Raw genomic sequence first — 19,467 nt, forward strand, 5'->3', positions numbered from 1 at the left:
CTTCTTCGTCCTGACCTGAATGGCACTCACAGGGAGAACAGAAAGTACCACTGAGCTTCATAAGAATGTGAATGTCACTCCACACCCGAATTAGAAGCAGAGTCCTTTTATAGTAGCACCATGTTCCGCTATTGCATATTATAATGACTTTGTTTTCCTCAGTGGCATTTAATTGATTGGTATAATGGTTTTTATAGACTCTTCATTAGCCTGTTACAGCAGTGGATCAATACAACAACATGCATGATTGAACCATCCACCAGTCCTCTGCTTCAGGGCACATTGGTCTGTATTAGTACACAGACATTAATGTCACGTGGTTCGACGAGGTTATGTTAACCTGCAATTAATCTGAAAGACTGATTGGCTGACTACATGTTATTGGACAGAGTTGAAATGTTGTTTTGAAAATGAATAGATCAGATGTGTTATGTGTTCTAGTATAGATATTTTAATCCACTTTGATAAATATATATAACAGCAAAAAAATAGTTTTTCAAATATTTGGGCTATTAGGTAGTTTGGATGCCTCCCTATGTGTGTGCAGCACAAAATGTTGCAGCCATTGTGTCTGACTTCATCTCCCACTCTGTCCCTGAGGGAGTGTCCTCCACTCCTCACAAAACAAAGCCCTGTTGCCTATAGGTGGAACAATTTTGTTTAATCTAATTGACCTTTGATCACCCGTACTGTCTGTGTTCATTGAACTCAGATGGGCTCTAAACACTTTCTTTGAGATTGCACACATAGACTTTGCACCGAGGTCAGAAGGGGGTCTTTGTTGTACATGTGTGTGTTTATGTGTGCATGTGCTGAATTGGTCTGGACAGAGTGACTTGCTTTGTGCGTGACCAGTCTAGCACATCCCTCACAATGGGCAGAAAAAGGCGGGGGCGACTATACCTTTTGACCGAGCATTTATCTCAGTCAGATCATAGCACATGTTGTTATGAGGAAAAGCGTTTGAAATATGTGTAGAGAAACACTGTTTGATGCCACACTTTTTTACCTTCCCACTACTTTTTTTTTGATAATCATATGCAGTGCTGCACTGAGGTTCATCGCATGCATCCTGAACTCACTGTGTGTGTGTGTTATTGCTCATTTTGGCTCCCCCAGCCTAAACAGAAACCTAATTTTAGTGCCTCCGACTTCCTACTCCAGCGAACCGTTCCCACTCCACCCGCAAAGTGCGAGACGGATGGAGGGAGGGGGAAAGTGAGGGGGGTTAAAAGAAATGGAGGGAAGGGTTGATGAAAACAACAGATCTCTGCTCCCTAATCCTTTTGTGTCGACAGTGTTAATCCATCCTAGCAAACCCAGTCCCATCACCCCACCCGCACTGCTCATCCTACCTCAACCTCTGCTTCTACGCCACATGCCAGGCAGTCCCATCACGTAAACAACTGACAGTGCGACTGAAACCAATACTCACTCCCCAGTCAGTCAAGCAAGTGTACACAAGAACAGCGGTAGCCTCCTGACATACTTGCAACTCAGATTCAACTCTGTCCCTGCTTTCATCCCCTTCATTTTTGTGACCACTGGGAGCAGGTCTGCCTGGCTTTGTTTGCCTATGCAAACATATTATAATCTTGCATCAACATTGTGTGTATTGGAAATTGCACTGCGCTGTTTTCCCTTTTTATGTAGTTGGCTTTCATGCTTTTCATGCTCCTCCTTGTGTTGTTGTGCATTGTTTTGCCTACTGTACATGTAATGAATGCACTTGAGAGAAACATGGTGTATTCACTGCAAGTGTTTTTTTTATGTCATGGTCTTGTTTACGATCTGTGAGAGAGGGGGGGGGGGGGACAGAGAGGGGGAGCGCTGTGGTTGCTGGGGGAAGAGAGGTGGAAGCGTCTAATGAGGTCACACCCTGGCAACCCAGTGACTCCTCCCACTCACCCCCCCATCACTCTACTTGGCCCTCTCTGAGTGTGCCCACCCACTCATCCCCCACCCCACCTTCACCCTCTGACAGAGTGAGCTCTCCGTGGTGCTGAAAGAAGAAAAACACATTCAGGCTCCCGTTAGAGTGCAGCCTGGGAATCGGAGGCTCACAAGACATGAACTGAGATATGAAAAGACTAAGTGAAGAAACAGGCTGGGGTTTGAGTATTCATTAGGATGAGTTAGGAAGCACTCAGTGACAGAAAATCGCATTCAGGATAAGGAAAGAGGAAGAGAGAGAGAGGATGACGCTGTAGTGGAAGGAGGCTACAGTAGGCAGTGGGCGTGTTTTTCTTGTGGTGATCTGCAGTTGGGAAGCCCGGTGTCATCTGATAAAGCTCAACCTGACTATACCAACCTGTGTGACTGAGCAGGACAGAGGAAGCTGGCTGGGTATGCCATCCCTGGAAATACACACCACTCTGCTTCAGGGCATTGCAAGTGAGGATCCCTTTCACTTGTGAGACAATCTGTACATTTGGACATATGACAGCAGGAGAAAAGACAGTCTGTAGGGGACACATTAGAGAGCCTGTGAGTGTTTGGACTACAACTGCGGGAGCAGTTTAATGTGAGGGGGTGTTAGTGTGTTTTTGTGTCGTGCTTGCAGTGGCAGTGGCAGGTGTGGGCTGTTGCTATGCTGCATCTTTCTGCCATCTCTAGAATGTGCAGATGTGTGGAACAGTGAAGCTGGCACCTGGCTTGGACTTTGACCACATCTGGACTGGAGGGGCTGCAGCTCCCGTTTCTGGCCAAGGGAGGAGGCAATGGGCTGCACACCCAATGGACCGAGCACCCATCTAGCACCAGAATAACACTGGGTCACAGGGACTCCTTTTAGCAAGCCAATCAGTTGGACCATACAATGGATGGAAGTCTATGTGGATTTAAGTGGAATTGTGCACTGGTGCTCCAGCATAGTTCAGAGTTCTCTAGCGTGCACTGGACTCATCACTGGGACACAGAATACACATTGGTTGACAAACCTGCAGGGACACAGCCCCATTGTAAGTATGCATTATCACACTTACTCATACACAACAACTCATGACTCACAGACAGGCAAATATGTTTACCATACACATCATAATAGAAAATTCTCTACTCAAGTTTCCGTAAAAATCACAAAGCAGAGCTGCAAAATGTGTTTACTGTATTCACAGGTTAACCTGTACTTGGTCCACAGTACTGCACTGATGCTTGTGTTTGTGTGTGTGTGTGTGCATGCATTGCTTTGCGCCCATCTGTGCTGCCAACGGACTGTCAGCCTTGCAATCTTTTTGACTTTGTGCCTCTACAATATTCATGCTGCCATTCTCCCGTGACATGGTTGCCTTCTAACAGAAATACCACGTCACCTTCATTTACTTACAAAAGGCAAAGTGCAAGCCTTGTGTCCCAACTGTTGAAGCAAATGTCAACTGGGGCCTCGGAAGGGAGATGAGAATAGAGGAGGCAAATGTGTTTTATAAATCAAGAGTTAAATAAATAAATAAAGAACATTGTACAGCAATGAGTTATTGGAGGACAATCCACTGTGAAAGGCTTGGTTGGTAAAAACAGTGCGATAAGCATGCCGAGTCCAGTGCAGAGAGCTGCAGCAGGCTTACAGGGATTAGGCAGGCAAGATTAATTCAGCTCAAACACTATTTGAACTGTGCATTCCCTTTGCTGTGCCCTTAACACATCTAACTGGTACACCTTGTTCCTCTCAAGAAGCCAAGATTTATTTCCCTTCTCACAGCCTCACATCTCTGAGATGATAAGACCTGATAAACAGACACGAAAATCTCTCCACCACTTGACACCAGAGTTCTGTGTCCTTATTTGAGCTCTACTCCAAGATGGTGATTCTGTCTTTTGGCTCTTGCCACACTTGGCTCTTGCCACACTTGTAAAAACCAGAGCTTAACGAGTTTTAAGGATGGGAGTGGAACTGGCAGATTAACCTAATGACCTAGGATCCATGCTGCACTTATTTGTAGACAGACGTAAGGTAGAGGCATGCTGAGGAGGACCAGACAATAGCTGCTCTCTCTTGCCCTGCAATCTCCATCTGGCTGCCCTCCAAACCCTCCCCATGCTGCCCTTGCCTTCCTACAAACAAACATGCACATACAGATATCACAAAACCCCCCCTCCCCCTCGCCGTGCACACTCTCACACTCTCACAGATAAACAGGCATGAGTCTTAGGCTGATTTGACAACACTGACCTACATAAAAACAGTCACGGTTCTCTTCTTGTTCAATACTGGACTGTCCAAATTCACATTTGGCGGTTGCACATTGTATATACCGTGTTGCTCACAGTTGCACAGGTCTCCAGGCATGTGCACGCTATAAAATGCTTGCACACTGATAACATCATTAGCGGCACTATGCAGGGGTTGGATCAAAACTGGCTGCAAATACTGCTGTTTTAAACTGATTCCCCTTTGGGAGGAGTTAATCACAGGATGATTGCACCAATGTGGATGTGTCATTGAAGAGGCTGTTCTCCACAGCAACATCCAAGCTGTTTCTCTCGACAGCGATGTCGTCCGTATGTATATTTTTTACAAAAATCAAAGGCAGCAAGCAAGACTCAAATTCATCAAAGCTCAAAAGATTATTTTTAGATTTCCAGCAACAAGATGAGGACGATGTGTGTAAATCCACGCACCACAGTCTATTAAGATTATTCATTTCATCTATGTGGTTTGTCCCAGGAGTCCTGTATTTTCACATCCGAGCCCAACACATGCTACAACGGCAGAAGATGAAAGCCTCTTTTCACTTTTTATGCAGACACTCTGAAAGCCAGTCATTTCAGCCAGAGAATGTGCAAACACAACTGAGAAAACAAGCAGCCGGCACTTAACCACAGCCAGAACTGTAACTGAAGGTAATGAGTAACTGTAGCTAAGTAGTGTATGTGTGTATGTGTGGTGTGTGCGCACAGTGAAACCCCTCCAGGGAAAACACTTACTCTTGCAGACACGGGAATGATGCAAGTCTCACCAACAACATGGACTTTCTTCAGGCCATGAGCTCAACACAGCAACAGTCAGAAATCTTAAAAAAAACCAATAGGAGCATCATACAAAGTCAGTGTGTGACGTTTTTTGTTGTGGTGCTGATGCAATATTGCTTCATTAACCTTGAAAACTGAAGGTTGAAGGTATAACTACCAGGCCAATGCCGTGCTGTGTGATGCTACAGTACATATTATCAGTTGGGCAAATTAGTAGCACTAATATTTCGTTTTATGTTTCCCTATCAGAATGCTGTGGAACCACTTGAAGAATGATGAGCTCCAAAGAGGAGGAACCTCTCCGGTTTTTCAAGTATGTTGAGGAAAATGGGCTGAGAGCCTACAATGGCCTGGTAGCTCAGAACCTGGACCACGCCAGGAATGAGAGAAATAGGGCATTCCTGCAGGAGAAAAACGACAAGAAGAGAAAACAGGAGGAAGCCATAAGGAGGTAAAAAAACAACGACTTATAATATAGAAATATAGAACTACATATTGATCTGGGTTTAGTAGGTACAGTAGATACTGGTGAAGTAGATTTAGAAGTCTCATAACAGCGCACAAGTGGGACTCTGCTCTGCAAGGATGTCACTGTGTTCACTTGATGAAGAGGTTGTAAGGAATTGGGACAAGTGGCCAGAGGGTCTCTGTGGTAATGGCAGGTTGCCATATTTTGGAGTTTGCAAATGTGGATTGGTGCGCCCCATGATCTTAAGAGGATAATTAATTTTCTTTCTTTTTTTTCCACTTTTGGACTTATTTGGGACTTGTCCTTGCATTGAGGTCATTGCTGTTCCATTTTTAAATGGAAAGCTGTCAGAAAAGAAAGAAAAAAAAGGACAAGGATGGAGGGGGATGGCAGTGACAGACAGACAGTATCCCATGTGTTCAAAGTATCACTGTCAGCTATAAATAGGGAATATTTTTATCCAGTCTACGTCATCCAAGACCAGTCATGTGCGCTGCTGCACCATGTTTTTGTATTTTGTTATGAACACAAACAGCCACACCACTGTGTGGCACTATACAGAACTTCAACGAATAAGAGTCATGCACTTGGCAATAATGGGACCAACACATGGATGTTGTCACCGCTCCAAAAACAAGACATGTATAGTCTTCATTTAAAATTACAGCCAAACAGTGTTGTTGTTTTTTAACAGTCCTCACACTGTATGTAGCAGTTAGGTTAGCCGAAATCTGGATTCAGCAAATCTGCTTGAAAAGAACCGCATGCTCTTCAGTCAAATGCTTGAACAAGTCATGTCATGATGCAGCAGGCGAGACAAACCGTTCGCTGTGATGATTGTTTGTGTGTCGACAGTCCGTCTCTGATATACCACAATGTACTTTAGCAGGTGCAAGGAGTTCTAGCTGTCGATCAGACACTAAACCCCTCTATGGTCTTTTGAATGCTGAGTGTGTGCGGACAGATGTGCGTCTTCTGAGCTGGTTTACTGTACACAGTCACACTTTGAACCCTGTCACGTTGCTGTCAAGGGGTCATGAGATTTAACAGGAGCTTTTTGGAGCCACTGCGATTGTCCATTTGCATTGCTGGCATGATCAGAGCGGACAGAGTTCAGCTGTATTCATGGCCTATAAAAGAAGACAACTAAGTCACAGAAACACACGTCCTGTGCTCCGTCTGACGCAGTCATAAACAGTAACTTAGTGAATGGGACACACAGGGTTATGTCAGAGGAACATAGCATCTATCTTGCTCTCCTTCTACTGGCCCAAAGCTGTTGCCAAAAGCTTAAATATTAATACACAGTTAGTGGAGGACGTGTCAAAAAAGAAAGAACTGGATTTTTCATGAGGCCTACAAGTAGGTCAATGGTACGACCCATTTTTGCAGTAACTGAAAAGATTATTGTGTCCATGCTTGCATGCGCGTAAATAAACACATGCCTTCTTGTGTGCATGTGCATGCATGGATGTGTGCAACAGGAATATAGAATTTGTTAATGTGTGAGAACGACGGTGTGGCTGTGAGGGAGAAAGAGCTTTTTAATGCAAAGGTATTTAAGAATAGGGAGGAAGAATGGAAAAAAAAACAACTGTTAGAGATTAGGTGTGAGCTCAGTTGCAGGAGGTATTTTCTGCCTAGTGACAGCTGGAACAGCCATAGGCCAATCAGATCTGTGTGCTAGGTTTGAGTGAGGCGGGTCTTCCTGCCTGCTGCTCTCTCACTCTGGGTTTCTTTTATTGTGTTTCATCAGAAGTTATTCACAGTGTCTCTCTCTCTCTCTCTCTCTCCCTCTCTCTCACACACACACTCACAGAGAGAGAGAGAGAGAGAGAGAGAGAGAGAGAGAGAGAGAGCGACTGACTGAGATAGAGCTGACAAACATTTAAACACATTTACTTACATTTGCATATGCAGGCAAATTTTAAACGGCTGCCTTCTCCTCTCCTTCCTTTTTGTGCTGAAAACAGCCATTGTTTTTAAGCGTCCCTCAACCTAATGTATTCTTGATTTGTGTGTGTGTGTGTCTTTGTCTGCCTGCCTGCCTGTCTGTCTGTCTGTCTGTGTTACATGGTGTCACAGTGATGAGAACCAGAGCTGCCTGATGACAAGTGAACTCCTACTGGTCTAAGTGCACCTTTAGTCTGTCCTGTAGCCAATCACTGGGCAAATATCCTATAAATAACCCAGTCACCACTACTCCAGTGACACCCGGCCACCACACACACACAGACTTTTTTTTTTTTACTTGTTTTTCATTTTCTTTTAAAGGTCTTGGCAGTGTGGCATGCATGCAGCAGGAACTACTCCTGTAGAATCTCTACAGTTTCATTGGTTGTGACGAGCACGTGCACTTTATTATTATTGTTATTATTGTGTGGCAGGCTGCTGGCTTTGTTTCTGGTTTCTATGGGTACCCTGTTGCTAAGCAAAGATAACTCCCTGGTCAGTGAACCCACCACACCAAGCACTTCTGCTCAGCAGCTGGCCAGGAGGGATCCAGAGTCAGGAAAGAGCCACACACCAAGAAGTCTCTCTCTCTCACTCACACACACACACACACACACAGAACACAGAACACAGAGTGCAACACAGGGTTGACATTTATCAATGCATGTGTAAATTCTTCCATTTGCTTCAATCACATTACCTTCAATTAATTGTTTCTCTGATGTGAGGATAAATAAATGAACAACATAGATTGAGCATAATATACTCTTTGTAAATGTCTTTTGTACAACAAACCTTTTCCCTAAACAGATCTTAAACTCATTTACTCACACACACACACACACCCATTACCATACTACACTCAGACATCATTAACGCTCCATTCAGACCAATCATCCATTTGTAGGGATTGATTGTGTACAGGCTGGGGGACTTTTTCGGTGTCAGTCTGTGTGTGGTTGTGTGAGCAGCTCCGGTCATAACCAGGGTTAAACTCAAATCAATACCCTGCCCTGAGAGAGACCCTGTTTTCAATGCCACTAACACATCTGTGTTGTTAACTCAAGTATCTCATCATTTGAGCCTTTGGAGGAATTTTAGACGAGCACAAACATACAGTTATGATTCGCTTACGAGGAGGAAAATCATAATATTTCTCTTGCAAGAAAACCCCTGCTGTTATGATTCATATCACATGTTCCTGTACCTTCTCTCTGTCCCTTCCTGTGTTAGGACGGGTGAAGACATCGCAGCTGAAGGCAAGCACTTGCGTATAGGCTCTATTACCATGCCTGACCCCCAGGAACGCATGCCCATGCCACACCCGCATGCCCTTGCCTGTGGGCAGGGCTTTTCCATACGCTCCCAGTCCCTCCACTCTGTCGGTGGGGGGAACACTGGGGGTGGTGGTGGTGGTGGTGTAGTAGAGGAAGAAGTGGGAAGCCCAACCTCTAGGAAGCAGCCTCCACCCAAGCCCAGGAGGGACCCGGCCACCAAGCTGAGCATGTCGTCTGAGGCGGTGGACCACAGTCCCGTGTCCACTTGCCGTGGGGAGAGATGTGACGGTGAGTGGTGGTGGCACTTTACACAAAACTGCTATATGCTATATTTAGTTTCTCTCCGCAGTGCCCTCCTCAACAATGTGTCTGCTACAGGGACATGACATCCAGATATTCATTGCATACTTTCATTCACTGTGGAATACAGTGGTGGCATATTGATACAGAAATAATGATAAGTTCAATGGAGGTCAATGACATCAGGTGATAACCAAAATGTAAATAAACTATTGTGCATAAGAAGGGATGTTTTATACCAAAGCAATTAACTAGAGCAACTTTGGTTGCCAATGTCTTCAGGAGGTAAGCTGTATCTCGGTTGGCGGTCAGATAAACAAATCACAGGTCATTTGTTCCCCATCTGCTAACTTGAAGATTTCCAAGGCTTCAGTGCTGTTAGTACTACATGAATACTGTTTCCACTGATGTATTCGTATAGAGTGACTAATCTAAAAGATGGATGAGAGTAATGTGCTGGTTGTTGTCTGATTTGAGTCAACATTGTGCAGTTCAGCAACTTTATGAAATAACAGACTTTGTTTAAGTAAATTACTGGTGAAATCTTGCTCGAGCGCCATTCAGAGATGCGGATATCAGTCAGTAACAGCAATAAAACAGACCCATCTTACCATGATTATTACGACAACGTGGTGTAAAAAAAGAAAAAAAAAAAAAGAAGCTGTGAATCTGTGAGACTGACAAATGTTTTCCTTAACAAGCCACAGAAATAGTAACACTCAATCACAGCCTACAGTACGTGCTGAGCATGAAGTCATAGCTGATATGAACAGAGCCGTCTAAGTGGCAGGTGACTGTGAGAGCAGGGAGGATTAGAGGTGGGAGAAAGCCGTGACTCCAATTCAGTTTGAATGCTGCCCATGTGATGTTTAGGGAGTCGCCCAGCCTGCCTCACATTGGTGGGGATCTCTGCGTGCACACAGATCTTCCTGGGCACCACGGCAACCATCCCACAGAAACGAAGACCCCCTGCAGCACAGCCAATCACAGCAGCACTGAACAGCTTTGGCGAATCAGGCTGCAGAGATGCTGGAGTCTGAGGCTTCAGAGCCAATCGGAGGGAGAGTGTGGGGGTGTCCCTGGCTGAGGGGAGGGTTGCGTGCTCTGTAGCTGGCGCTGTAGCTGGAAGGGGGCGGAGCCTGTCTATATAGAATTCATTCAGGAGGAGCGATTGACCTAGATTCAATTTCCCCAGGAGGAGAGGGAGGGAGAGGGGTTTGCGGGTAAACATATCCACTACAAGGGGGAGGGGGAAATGAGGGAGTAATAGAGAGAGAGAAGGGGTGAAGGAACAGGAAGTAGGAAGAGAGTAGGATGTTTGGAGGGATGGATTCATCTTGAGTGCTCCAACAAATCTCATGACCCACCTTGCAAACCTGTTAGTGTCCTAATGTCTGTGGTCATTATGGAAAAGATGCACAGATGCACTTTATTATCATGTGTGGACACTAAATCAAGGAAGCGATTACACAAGCAAACACAGCAGGAACACATCTGGACGGAGCCAACTCTTTTATTAACACCAATTAATTAGTGGTAATGAAAAGAGAATTTGGAGACAAGAGGCCCATTTCATTCTCAGAGCAAATTAACATCGGTGACATTCAGCATCGAACTCGATTAATGCAGAACATACTGGTGCAAAACCACATGAAATGTTCTAATAGCCCTTTGTTTATCCTACTGAATTATTTTCTCTCATTTAAAATGCACTGATTTTTTTGATAAAAGACTTTACTCTCACATCTGATACTTCAAAGCCACTCATTCAGACAGGACAGAAAACAAGGACGATAAATAGACCTCCTCAGTCAGACCGCTTACTGGAATACTTCATAGATCGTGACACTGTGTGTATGCATGTCCTGATTTACATCAGTGAGTGTGTAGGCATGTGCAGTGTGCGTGTGTAAACGTGCATGCATGCGTGTCGCGATGGTGGTGAGTCATAAAGTTATGGGAAGTACATGTGTGCCCGAGCCATCTGACGTCTGAATTATTGAAAGCATAAAATCCGCAGTTTGAAGATTTCAGACATGGCCCAGCTCTTAACTACACTTATCCCCTCCTTCATATCAGAGAAAGGACTCTCTGACCTAGAAATACGCTGTGAGCAACCCTAGTAGTATAGAGAGCACTGGCATGGCCAGCTAGTCCAGGACGTACTGTACAGCAGTATGGAGAACATGGACATTGCTCATAGCCTCTATGCATTACATCGAAAGAGATTCACACTGCAATGCTACGTCACCACTATCAGAAAGAAGTTCCACAGTGTGTGTGACCCAGATACCAGATACTCACATACTGCTCCACTGCTGTATATATGTGACCTAGAAACATGCATATGCCTCAACTATTCCCACATAACTGACTCAAGGTATTGTTTACGTCGATCTACATCAACAGCCCCAGGCTTTGTATTAATGCTGATGTTTAATTTAAAGATGAATTACAAATGACACTCTTTTGCTAAATCCAGTGACGGCGGTCCCATTACAACACTATTTCAGTCTGAAATGATTCAACATTGAAAAGTGTGAAAGTGGTTTGTGTTAAGACGTTCTCTCACTCTGTCCTCCAGCAGCTCAAGGATGCAGTGAGGACTGTAGGAGGGTGCCACCACCCAAACCCAAGAGGAACCCCAACACACAGCTGAGCATCTCCTTCGACGAGTCCTTCATCAAGAGTCACAGGAGCAGTGGGGTCTGCCCCTCCAAACCTCTCCACTACGTCACCTCCCCATGCGAACGCAACCCCTCACCCCCGCAGAGTGATGAGAGTCCCAATGACGACTGTGAAGATGAACCCGTCTATATAGAGATGGGTGGGATTGATGTTGGCACACGAGAACCCCCTAAGAGTGAAGACGAGGAGCCAGGAGAGTCGGTGTACGAGGAGATGAAGTACCCAGCTCTGGACGATATGGAGTACAGGACCGATCCTGTCGGATGCCGCTCTGCATGCCCCACCCCAGCGCCCTATGACCCTGAACCGCTCAGCCGCTGCTCCACACCTCGAAACATTCCCCTCTGTGACATTCCTGCACCTTTCCCCAATTTACTCACTCACCGGCCTCCCCTGTTGGTGTTCCCACCAGCACCAGCACAGTGTTCACCCAACTCAGACGAGTCTCCCCTCACCCCTCTAGATGTAACCAAATTGCCCGTGATGGAGAACCAATCCTACAGTAAATCCCCGACATCCTCCACTGAGCCAGCCTCCTCTGCACACATCCGCAGGGAGCTCACTGCCACACCGACCCTCACCATCTCCGGACGCTCCTCTGCACCTCCACTACCCTGTACCCTATACAAATCAAACTCCTCATCCTCCTATCAGCGCAGCCACTCCGCTTGTCCATCACCTGTCAGCATGGGTCGTTGTCTCACCCCTCTGAGCCTCATGCGTACACCTCCCTTTGACGCTTCAATGCCATTCCCTGGGGGACTGCCGCGCAGCGCCTCTGCCACTCCTCATGGCAAAGGCTCGCCACCTCAAGACGGCGGGGGTCGACTCCATGGTTCTATGCAGAACGTGTCGACGGGGCGTTCACGGACGCCCACCAGCCCGCTGGACGAACTAACCAACCTGTTCACCACAGGCAGGAACATGCTGAAGAAAAACACAAGTGGCCGAAAGTCTAAAGAACCTGGAGAAAGTGAGTCAGCACATTTGCCTCATCATTTTTTGGCTTGAAGTTAAGCAAAGGCCACAGGAATTATAGTACTGCATTTGTAGATATCTTGTTTTCGGGGAGCAATGGGAGTTGGGTACCTTGCTCAGGGGTACCCCAGCCCTTTTGACCTGGTGGTGACTTGAACTGGCGACTCTCCGGTTACAAGCCAAGGTCCCTTTCCACTTGGCCACGTGTTGCCCCAAAGGAACAACCTTACTATCTAAATCTACTGTATTTATTCTGACTCCATGAGCCAGGTCTGATACAGATCATATGATTTAATCTGAGGGGATTACAGACTAACAGACAGCAGGTCCCTCAAACCTACTCAAGGCATTAGGCCATTTAGGCAGCATTGCATTTAAATACATAAACATCATGTTTAAATACAGATGGCAATACCAAAATCAATGCAACCATGACAGAAAGCAGGGACTGCTCAATTAAAAGATGATGTTTATGTCATTATGAGCACCGGTCAAGCGATATAAAGTTGCAGCCAAAAAGAGTTGATTATTATTAATAACAATAATAATAATAATAATAATAATAATAATAATGAAGAAGTAGTCATTTACAAGGCTGAATATTATCAAATGTAATGCATGTAGTGTAAATTAATAACATTTCAAACCAGGCATAAATGCATGAAGGATAGCATAGTTCATTTATATATACCAAAGAGTTCCTATCCATCCTTACCAAACAGTCTTAGCAACTACAACATAGCAACAGAGGAAGGAGGAGAAAACGCCGTTCCTTATTTGCAGATTCCCTCCCCTTGGGTAATGCAGCCAATCACGGCTCAGGACACACCAGTCTACGACAAACCACTGAGCTTCTGATAGGGATAACTATTCCTCTGAACTCAAATCTACCCTTGATCAGAGGATTTCAGATTCTCCCTTCTGTCCAATCAGCATATACTCCACTTGTGAAGCCAATCATGAATCTGGGGTGTAGCTGTTGTATGGAGATAGTAGAAGCTGAGGAAAAAAGTCATGGATTCTTGTTATTTACAACTAATGTAATCTTGTGATTTCACTTCAGTTTGTTATTAACCGCTATGTTAATTATCCCCGTTGAATAACCAACATACTTTAGGTGATTATTAGATTGTCAAGGGCTGCATTTAAGTTCCAGGAATTCCCACTGTTCTCTCCCCCCCATCAGCCCTTTGATGACGCTGTTGTTGTTTCCTTGTCTCATATGTTTTATACTGTATGCACATCAAGAGAGGGAAAGCTCAGTTGATAGAGCTGTTTTCACACTTCCTGTCCTGCCCGTTAAAGGCACACATGTCCAAAACAATATTACATTTTTATATCCCAACACCTGTGTTAGTGGGGCTTTAGCAATGACAGGTTGTGTGTGTGTTGCTCTTTGACTACAAGTACACACCGTGTAATGAGCACACGTATTTAACACAGTGAATGGAGGTTTTTTTCCTCTCCCTATCAGAGGCAATAGAGGCAGCAGCAGCAGCAGCAGCAGCAGCAGCAGCAGCTCGCCTGCCTGACCCACTTACCAGCCGGTTAATCGCCATACTGACACACACACACACACACACAAACACACATACGCACATGCTTTAGCACAAACTTGAAAGCCATGTATGACACATGTGGGCATGACTGGGAAGCTCTATTCTCGTTTATGGTGCTGTATGTTAAAGCCCATATCCAAGCCATATAGAGGGCACAGCCTCTATATGCATGCATACATATTTAGTGGTGCTGCAGTCGTCTATAGTAGTTGCATTAATGCTTTAATAAATGACATACTTGTGACAGCATTCAGCATTTGCTACACTCCATGTTGGAATGTAAATTGGCAAAGGACAGAATGAGCTATTTTAGGGATTTTGACTGAATTCGGAGTCAGCTAATCAGATTGTGTGTGTGTGTGTGTGTGTGTGTGTGTGTGTGTGTGTGCCATCTATTATTAGTGTAAAATGAAAGGAGCACAATTCAGCTGTGTGTGAGCCCACATATTAATCTAACACCACAGTGGTTTCCTGTAGCTGTTTCAGTGAGAACTGAGTGACACCTAGAGGACATTTGGTGGTAGTGTATAATACAAAAAAAAAAAAACTTGTTTTTCTTATACACTGATGTCATGAATATGCCATCCATTATGTCCTATTTATATTTCAAGAGTAACTACCATATGTGAATAACTGACATTATGTGATTGTGGAGTTATTGTTAATAGTGTCGTTTGAACGCATCATTAACAATCATTTGTTTGTCCTGCTCTTTTACAGCGGAGTCCAAAAGCAAGTCTCACAGCGAGTCCAAGCGCGAAGGCAAAGAACGTCACAGTCACAGCAAGGAGTCCAAGCGGGACTCCAAAGAGCGCCACAGCAAAGAGTCGTCTCATCGGAGGGACCGAGACAAAGACAGAGACAAAGACAAGGACAGAGACAAGGACAGAGACAGAGACAAGGGGAAAGACAAGGAGAGAGACAAAGACAGAGACAAGGGGAAAGACAAGGAGAGAGACAAAGACAGAGACAAGGGGAAAGACAAGGAGAGAGACAAAGACAGAGACAAGGGGAAAGACAAGGAGAGAGACAAAGACAGAGACAAGGCGAAAGACAAGGAGAGAGACAAAGACCGAGGGAGCAACAATGTTGAGCAACTGCCCCACAGACGCAACAGTAAAGACCGCACTTGTAGTGTGGAAACACCACCTGTTCGCAGGGATAGCAGGGACAAAGGCTGCAGCAGTGTAGAGCCCATCCCTATGAGACGGGGGTCCAAAGACAGGAGCTTCAGCTCCTTGGAAACCATCTCTTTGATAAGAAGAGACTCCAAGGACAGGGGCATCAGCAACGGTGACTTGATGCCAAGGAGGGACAGCAAAGATCGGAGCGAGGGACACGGCGTGGAGTCTTTGCTGAGACAGGACAGTAAAACAAGAGAGAGACTGCTCGATCAGCCACCTGAGCTGTTACCCAGACAAGACAGCAAGGAAAGAGCAAGAAACGGTGTCGACTCTAGACATGAAGCCAGAGAAAGGCTGCTAGATCAGCCGCCTGAGCTCTTACCCGTACTGGACAGCAAAGAGAGAGCAAGGAATGGTGTGGACTCAAAGCATGAAAGCAGAGATAGACCACCTGAGTTTTTCCCCCGACAGGAGAGCAAAGACAGAGTTAGAGCTGGAGCAGAATACAGGCATGATATCAAAGACCATCGTCCCGATTTGTTACCGGGACCTGACAGCAAAGAGAGAGTAAGGAACAACATGGAGCACAGACACGAAGGTAGAATAGACCAGCCACCAGAGATCCTGCCCCGACAAGAAGCTTCCAGAAGCACAAACGGCAAAGACAGAGCTGTCTTCAGCTGTGAGTCCAAGAACGAGGAGAGAGAGCGGAGCAGCCACAATGGAGCAGATATTCCGCCTCCTCCTCTACCCAAGCAGGACAGTAAAAATGTGCGTAAAACTGGCCTTGAGGTGAGAAGGGACAGCAAAGACAGGAGTCTGAATGGCTCAGCTGCAATGGAGTACAGGTGTGATGGCAAAGAGAGAGGCTATCGATCAGAGGGCACGCCTCGACGAGAAAGCAAAACAAATTACAGCATGGAACAATCAAAAGCACAAGAGAGAAATGGCAGCACAATGTCAGGGCAGCATTCATCCACAACAACACCTACTCACCATGGGAGGTCATCTGGTAGCCCACCAATGACTATGGGAACAGGAAATGGTGAGAGCCAAGACCTCAAATTCATGATCCAGTATGGTAACACTTTATATAAGGGAAGACATATTCACCATCAACTAGGTGCTTACTAACATGCATGTATTAACACCTTATTTAGGGAAAATCTTAATTCATGTCATAATAGAGGTACAATAAGGTGTTAATACGTGCTTAATATTTACTAATAAAGGGCTAGTATGCTACTTATATATGATAGTAAGTAGTTCATGGTGAATATGTGTTCCCTAATATAAAGTGTTACCTCCAGGATTGCAGCATACGATACAACATAAAGTACCCAGTTGAATAAAATGTACGTATCTGTGTGTGTTTCATAAAATGAACAGTTTTATTTTGCTTTGTAGATCTGAAAGCAGCACCTAAATACGGCCGCTCAACTTCTGTCCCTGCCAACCCCTCACCAATGGGAACTCCACAGAGGAGAGTATCAGAGACACATCAAAGTCAGGTGAGCAGATGTTGCCTATACTTGTTTACGTGTTTTTAGCCTGTAGCAAGGTCTGAAATTGTACTTCCTCGGTCAGCTTCTTACCACAGTTAATAACTGAATTCATAATAATGTGATGTCATATCCTTATGTGCATTCTTATCTACCAATACTGATATTACTTTGATGCAGTCTTGACTTGTTTGCTTAGTTCTTTTTTTTTATTAACATTTACCTTTTCTTCTTTATGTGATGTTAAGGATTTTTAGGATTGCAACAGATTTTGTGTTTTATTGTGCATATACAGTATACAATAATATAATATAATATAATATGGCATTTCTATTTCTATGTCTTTGCTGTTTTAGTGACATGATTATGTACAGCAGTTTGGTCAGCCTCAGTTGTGTAAACGTGCTTTATAAATAAATTTTACGCTTGAGTTTTTTTTTACTTCCTTTGTGAATTGTTTCGATGTGAGTATTTACATTTTCAGTGCTTTCATAGTATCCAATTAACCATGACATAAAGCTGTATTCACCTAATTGAATGCACCCGAATCTGTCCCTCAGATGCCCCAGATGCCGTGGATATGTGGGGATACGACTATGCTAGAACAGATTGAGAGGAAGCGCACCCTGTGTACGGAGATCCGTTCCAGACAGCACCCACAGCTGCAGAGGTTTCTGGAGAGGCCTCCTCTTCCAGACAGACACGAGGACAGGCACCAAGAGCGGAATCAGTGCAAGCAAGACAATGCATCTGTCCTCCCAGCCTGCGGGAAAAGCAGCGGGGCCAAAAAGATCCGTCCTCCCCCCTACCCCACACAGAAAACTGTATTTTGGGACACAGCCATCTGACAGTCACAACACACTTGCACCTCCCAGCCACACAACCCCTAATTACCCACTCCCTCTCCCCTCTGGATCAGGCTGATTCCTTCCTCCAACATCAGGGCAATCAGGACAGCCAATAAGAGCACCAGGGGGATGGCACTTGCTGATGATGTCAAAGGACAATGGTGGTTACCATAGCAATATTTCTGCTCGTTCAGGTCGTCATGTTTTCTTATCATCATTGGTGATATTTGATATTTTTCTATTTCCTGTGACTGGATTCTTGTAATATATCTAGTAGAATAGATATTTGATGAATAGATATTTTTTAAATGAGATGGGGATTAAAAGCATCTTAAATTATGAATAGTAGATGTAGATGCAATCTAATGTTTTTTTTAATTATTATTATTGTTATTATTATTATTATCAGTTATTTATTTATTTTGGTTTTGCTTATTTTACATTTTCAAAGCATAATCTATAAATACTTGTACCGGAGTAGCATAATTTTCTTATGCCCAATTCTTTTTGTGCTCAACAGCACCTAAGTGAATGGACTTATTCAATTCTGTCTCTATATTACTTTACATTTTTACTGTCGTATAGTAAGTTGAGGAGTTCAACGTCAACGTGCTTTAGATTCCAGTATGTTGTAGAATGTACAACAGTTGGTCCGGACACAGAGACGGGGAAACTCTGTAGTTTGTGTATTACAGTAAGAAGCTGTGTCGTCACTACGTCAAAGCCTTTTGAAGCAGTCAAATCGTTGTAGGTGACAAAGAAAGTGTGAAATGTCTCCGTCGTATGAGATACACTATGAGGGTGGGATGGGGAGGGAGTAAATTATGAGCATACATTTTAAACAATATAATTTCCAAAAACCAGCCAAAGCCTGTCAAAGCAAGTTATGGGTGTGGTTGCGCTTACGGCGTTTGGTTATTTAAAATGGGGTGGTGGCAATAGCTGGCAAGTACCAGTGCCCTTACTTTGCCATGAACACTGCGAGCACCATGACACAGCAGTGTGAATGCTCTGTGCCAATGACCAGCCCGTACAATCAAACACCTGATCTTTTAGAGCGTTTCTTAATTTTACCGCAGATTATAATAGCCATATGCACTTGCGTAAGAAATAACTGTCAAGATTATGCTTATATATATATTTTTTGAAAATGTCAGGAGTAGCGAGCTGTGTCATGGACGTTCTAAGTGATTGGCTGGGAAATAAAGGCTCAGGAGACTGGCTGTGTGTGTGTGTGTCGCACACTGTCATCTGTGATTGGTTGTCTCTGACAATATTTTCCACTGAATTGGCGGGCAACCATTTTAGAGATCAAATTGCATAAGGACCTATCCCATGGCAACAGCTCTTCCCAGTCAAAAGGACCGGGGTTGCACAAAGGCCTACGAGTGATTGAGGCTTTGTTTGAAAAGAAGAACTGCACTACCCATCATCTTCCATTACATTTAATTAGGCTGGAAACATACATGTCCTTCTCCCCCAGCGCTCTCCCTCTACCTCAGCCTTCTGCTTACATCATCTAAAATTGGTTCTCTTTGCACATTAAAATGCAATGACAACATTGCCAAAATAGTATGGGTTTGACAAATGAGCAAGCTGTTAGAGTGCAGTAACCCTCTCTGGTGAGAATCAATTGTACACAGGTCCCTCTGTATGGTATGTCCGTGTGTGTGTGTGTGTATATGTATGTGAGTATGTTTGGGGAGAGAGCTGTGCATGTCTGTGTTTGTGTGCCAAGCTACACTGTATGCAAGATGAATCTTTACAAATGATTGTTTTAAGACATATTTACCCTATCCAT

General features: G+C 44.5%; 1 protein-coding gene across 1 annotated transcript; it reads left to right on the forward strand.

Annotated features, from left to right (window-relative positions):
• The first annotated feature begins 1,985 nt into the window (after positions 1–1,985).
• nyap2b (neuronal tyrosine-phosphorylated phosphoinositide-3-kinase adaptor 2b) lies at positions 1,986–19,160 on the forward strand. Its single transcript, XM_058647997.1, has 8 exons — positions 1,986–2,960; positions 5,218–5,419; positions 8,624–8,955; positions 11,552–12,628; positions 14,913–15,021; positions 15,274–16,361; positions 16,724–16,827; positions 17,379–19,160. The coding sequence occupies exons 2-8, from the start codon at positions 5,241–5,243 to the stop codon at positions 17,664–17,666; spliced, it is 3,177 nt and encodes a 1,058-aa protein (XP_058503980.1). The 5' UTR covers positions 1,986–2,960; positions 5,218–5,240; the 3' UTR covers positions 17,667–19,160.
• Positions 19,161–19,467: the final 307 nt, after the last annotated feature.

Source organism: Solea solea, chromosome 1 (genome assembly GCF_958295425.1).
Source record: "Solea solea chromosome 1, fSolSol10.1, whole genome shotgun sequence".
NCBI classification, from domain to species: domain Eukaryota; kingdom Metazoa; phylum Chordata; class Actinopteri; order Pleuronectiformes; family Soleidae; genus Solea; species Solea solea.

What these genes read in the sequence shown, in the direction of transcription:
- nyap2b (XM_058647997.1), top strand. Translation starts at nt 5,241, where the DNA reads ATGATGAGCTCCAAAGAGGAGGAACCTCTCCGGTTTTTCAAGTATGTT. An exon ending in CAGGAGGAAGCCATAAGGAG is followed by an intron (nt 5,420 to 8,623) that starts GTAAAAAAACAA and finishes TTCCTGTGTTAG; the next exon opens with GACGGGTGAAGACATCGCAG. An exon ending in GTCTAAAGAACCTGGAGAAA is followed by an intron (nt 12,629 to 14,912) that starts GTGAGTCAGCAC and finishes GCTCTTTTACAG; the next exon opens with CGGAGTCCAAAAGCAAGTCT.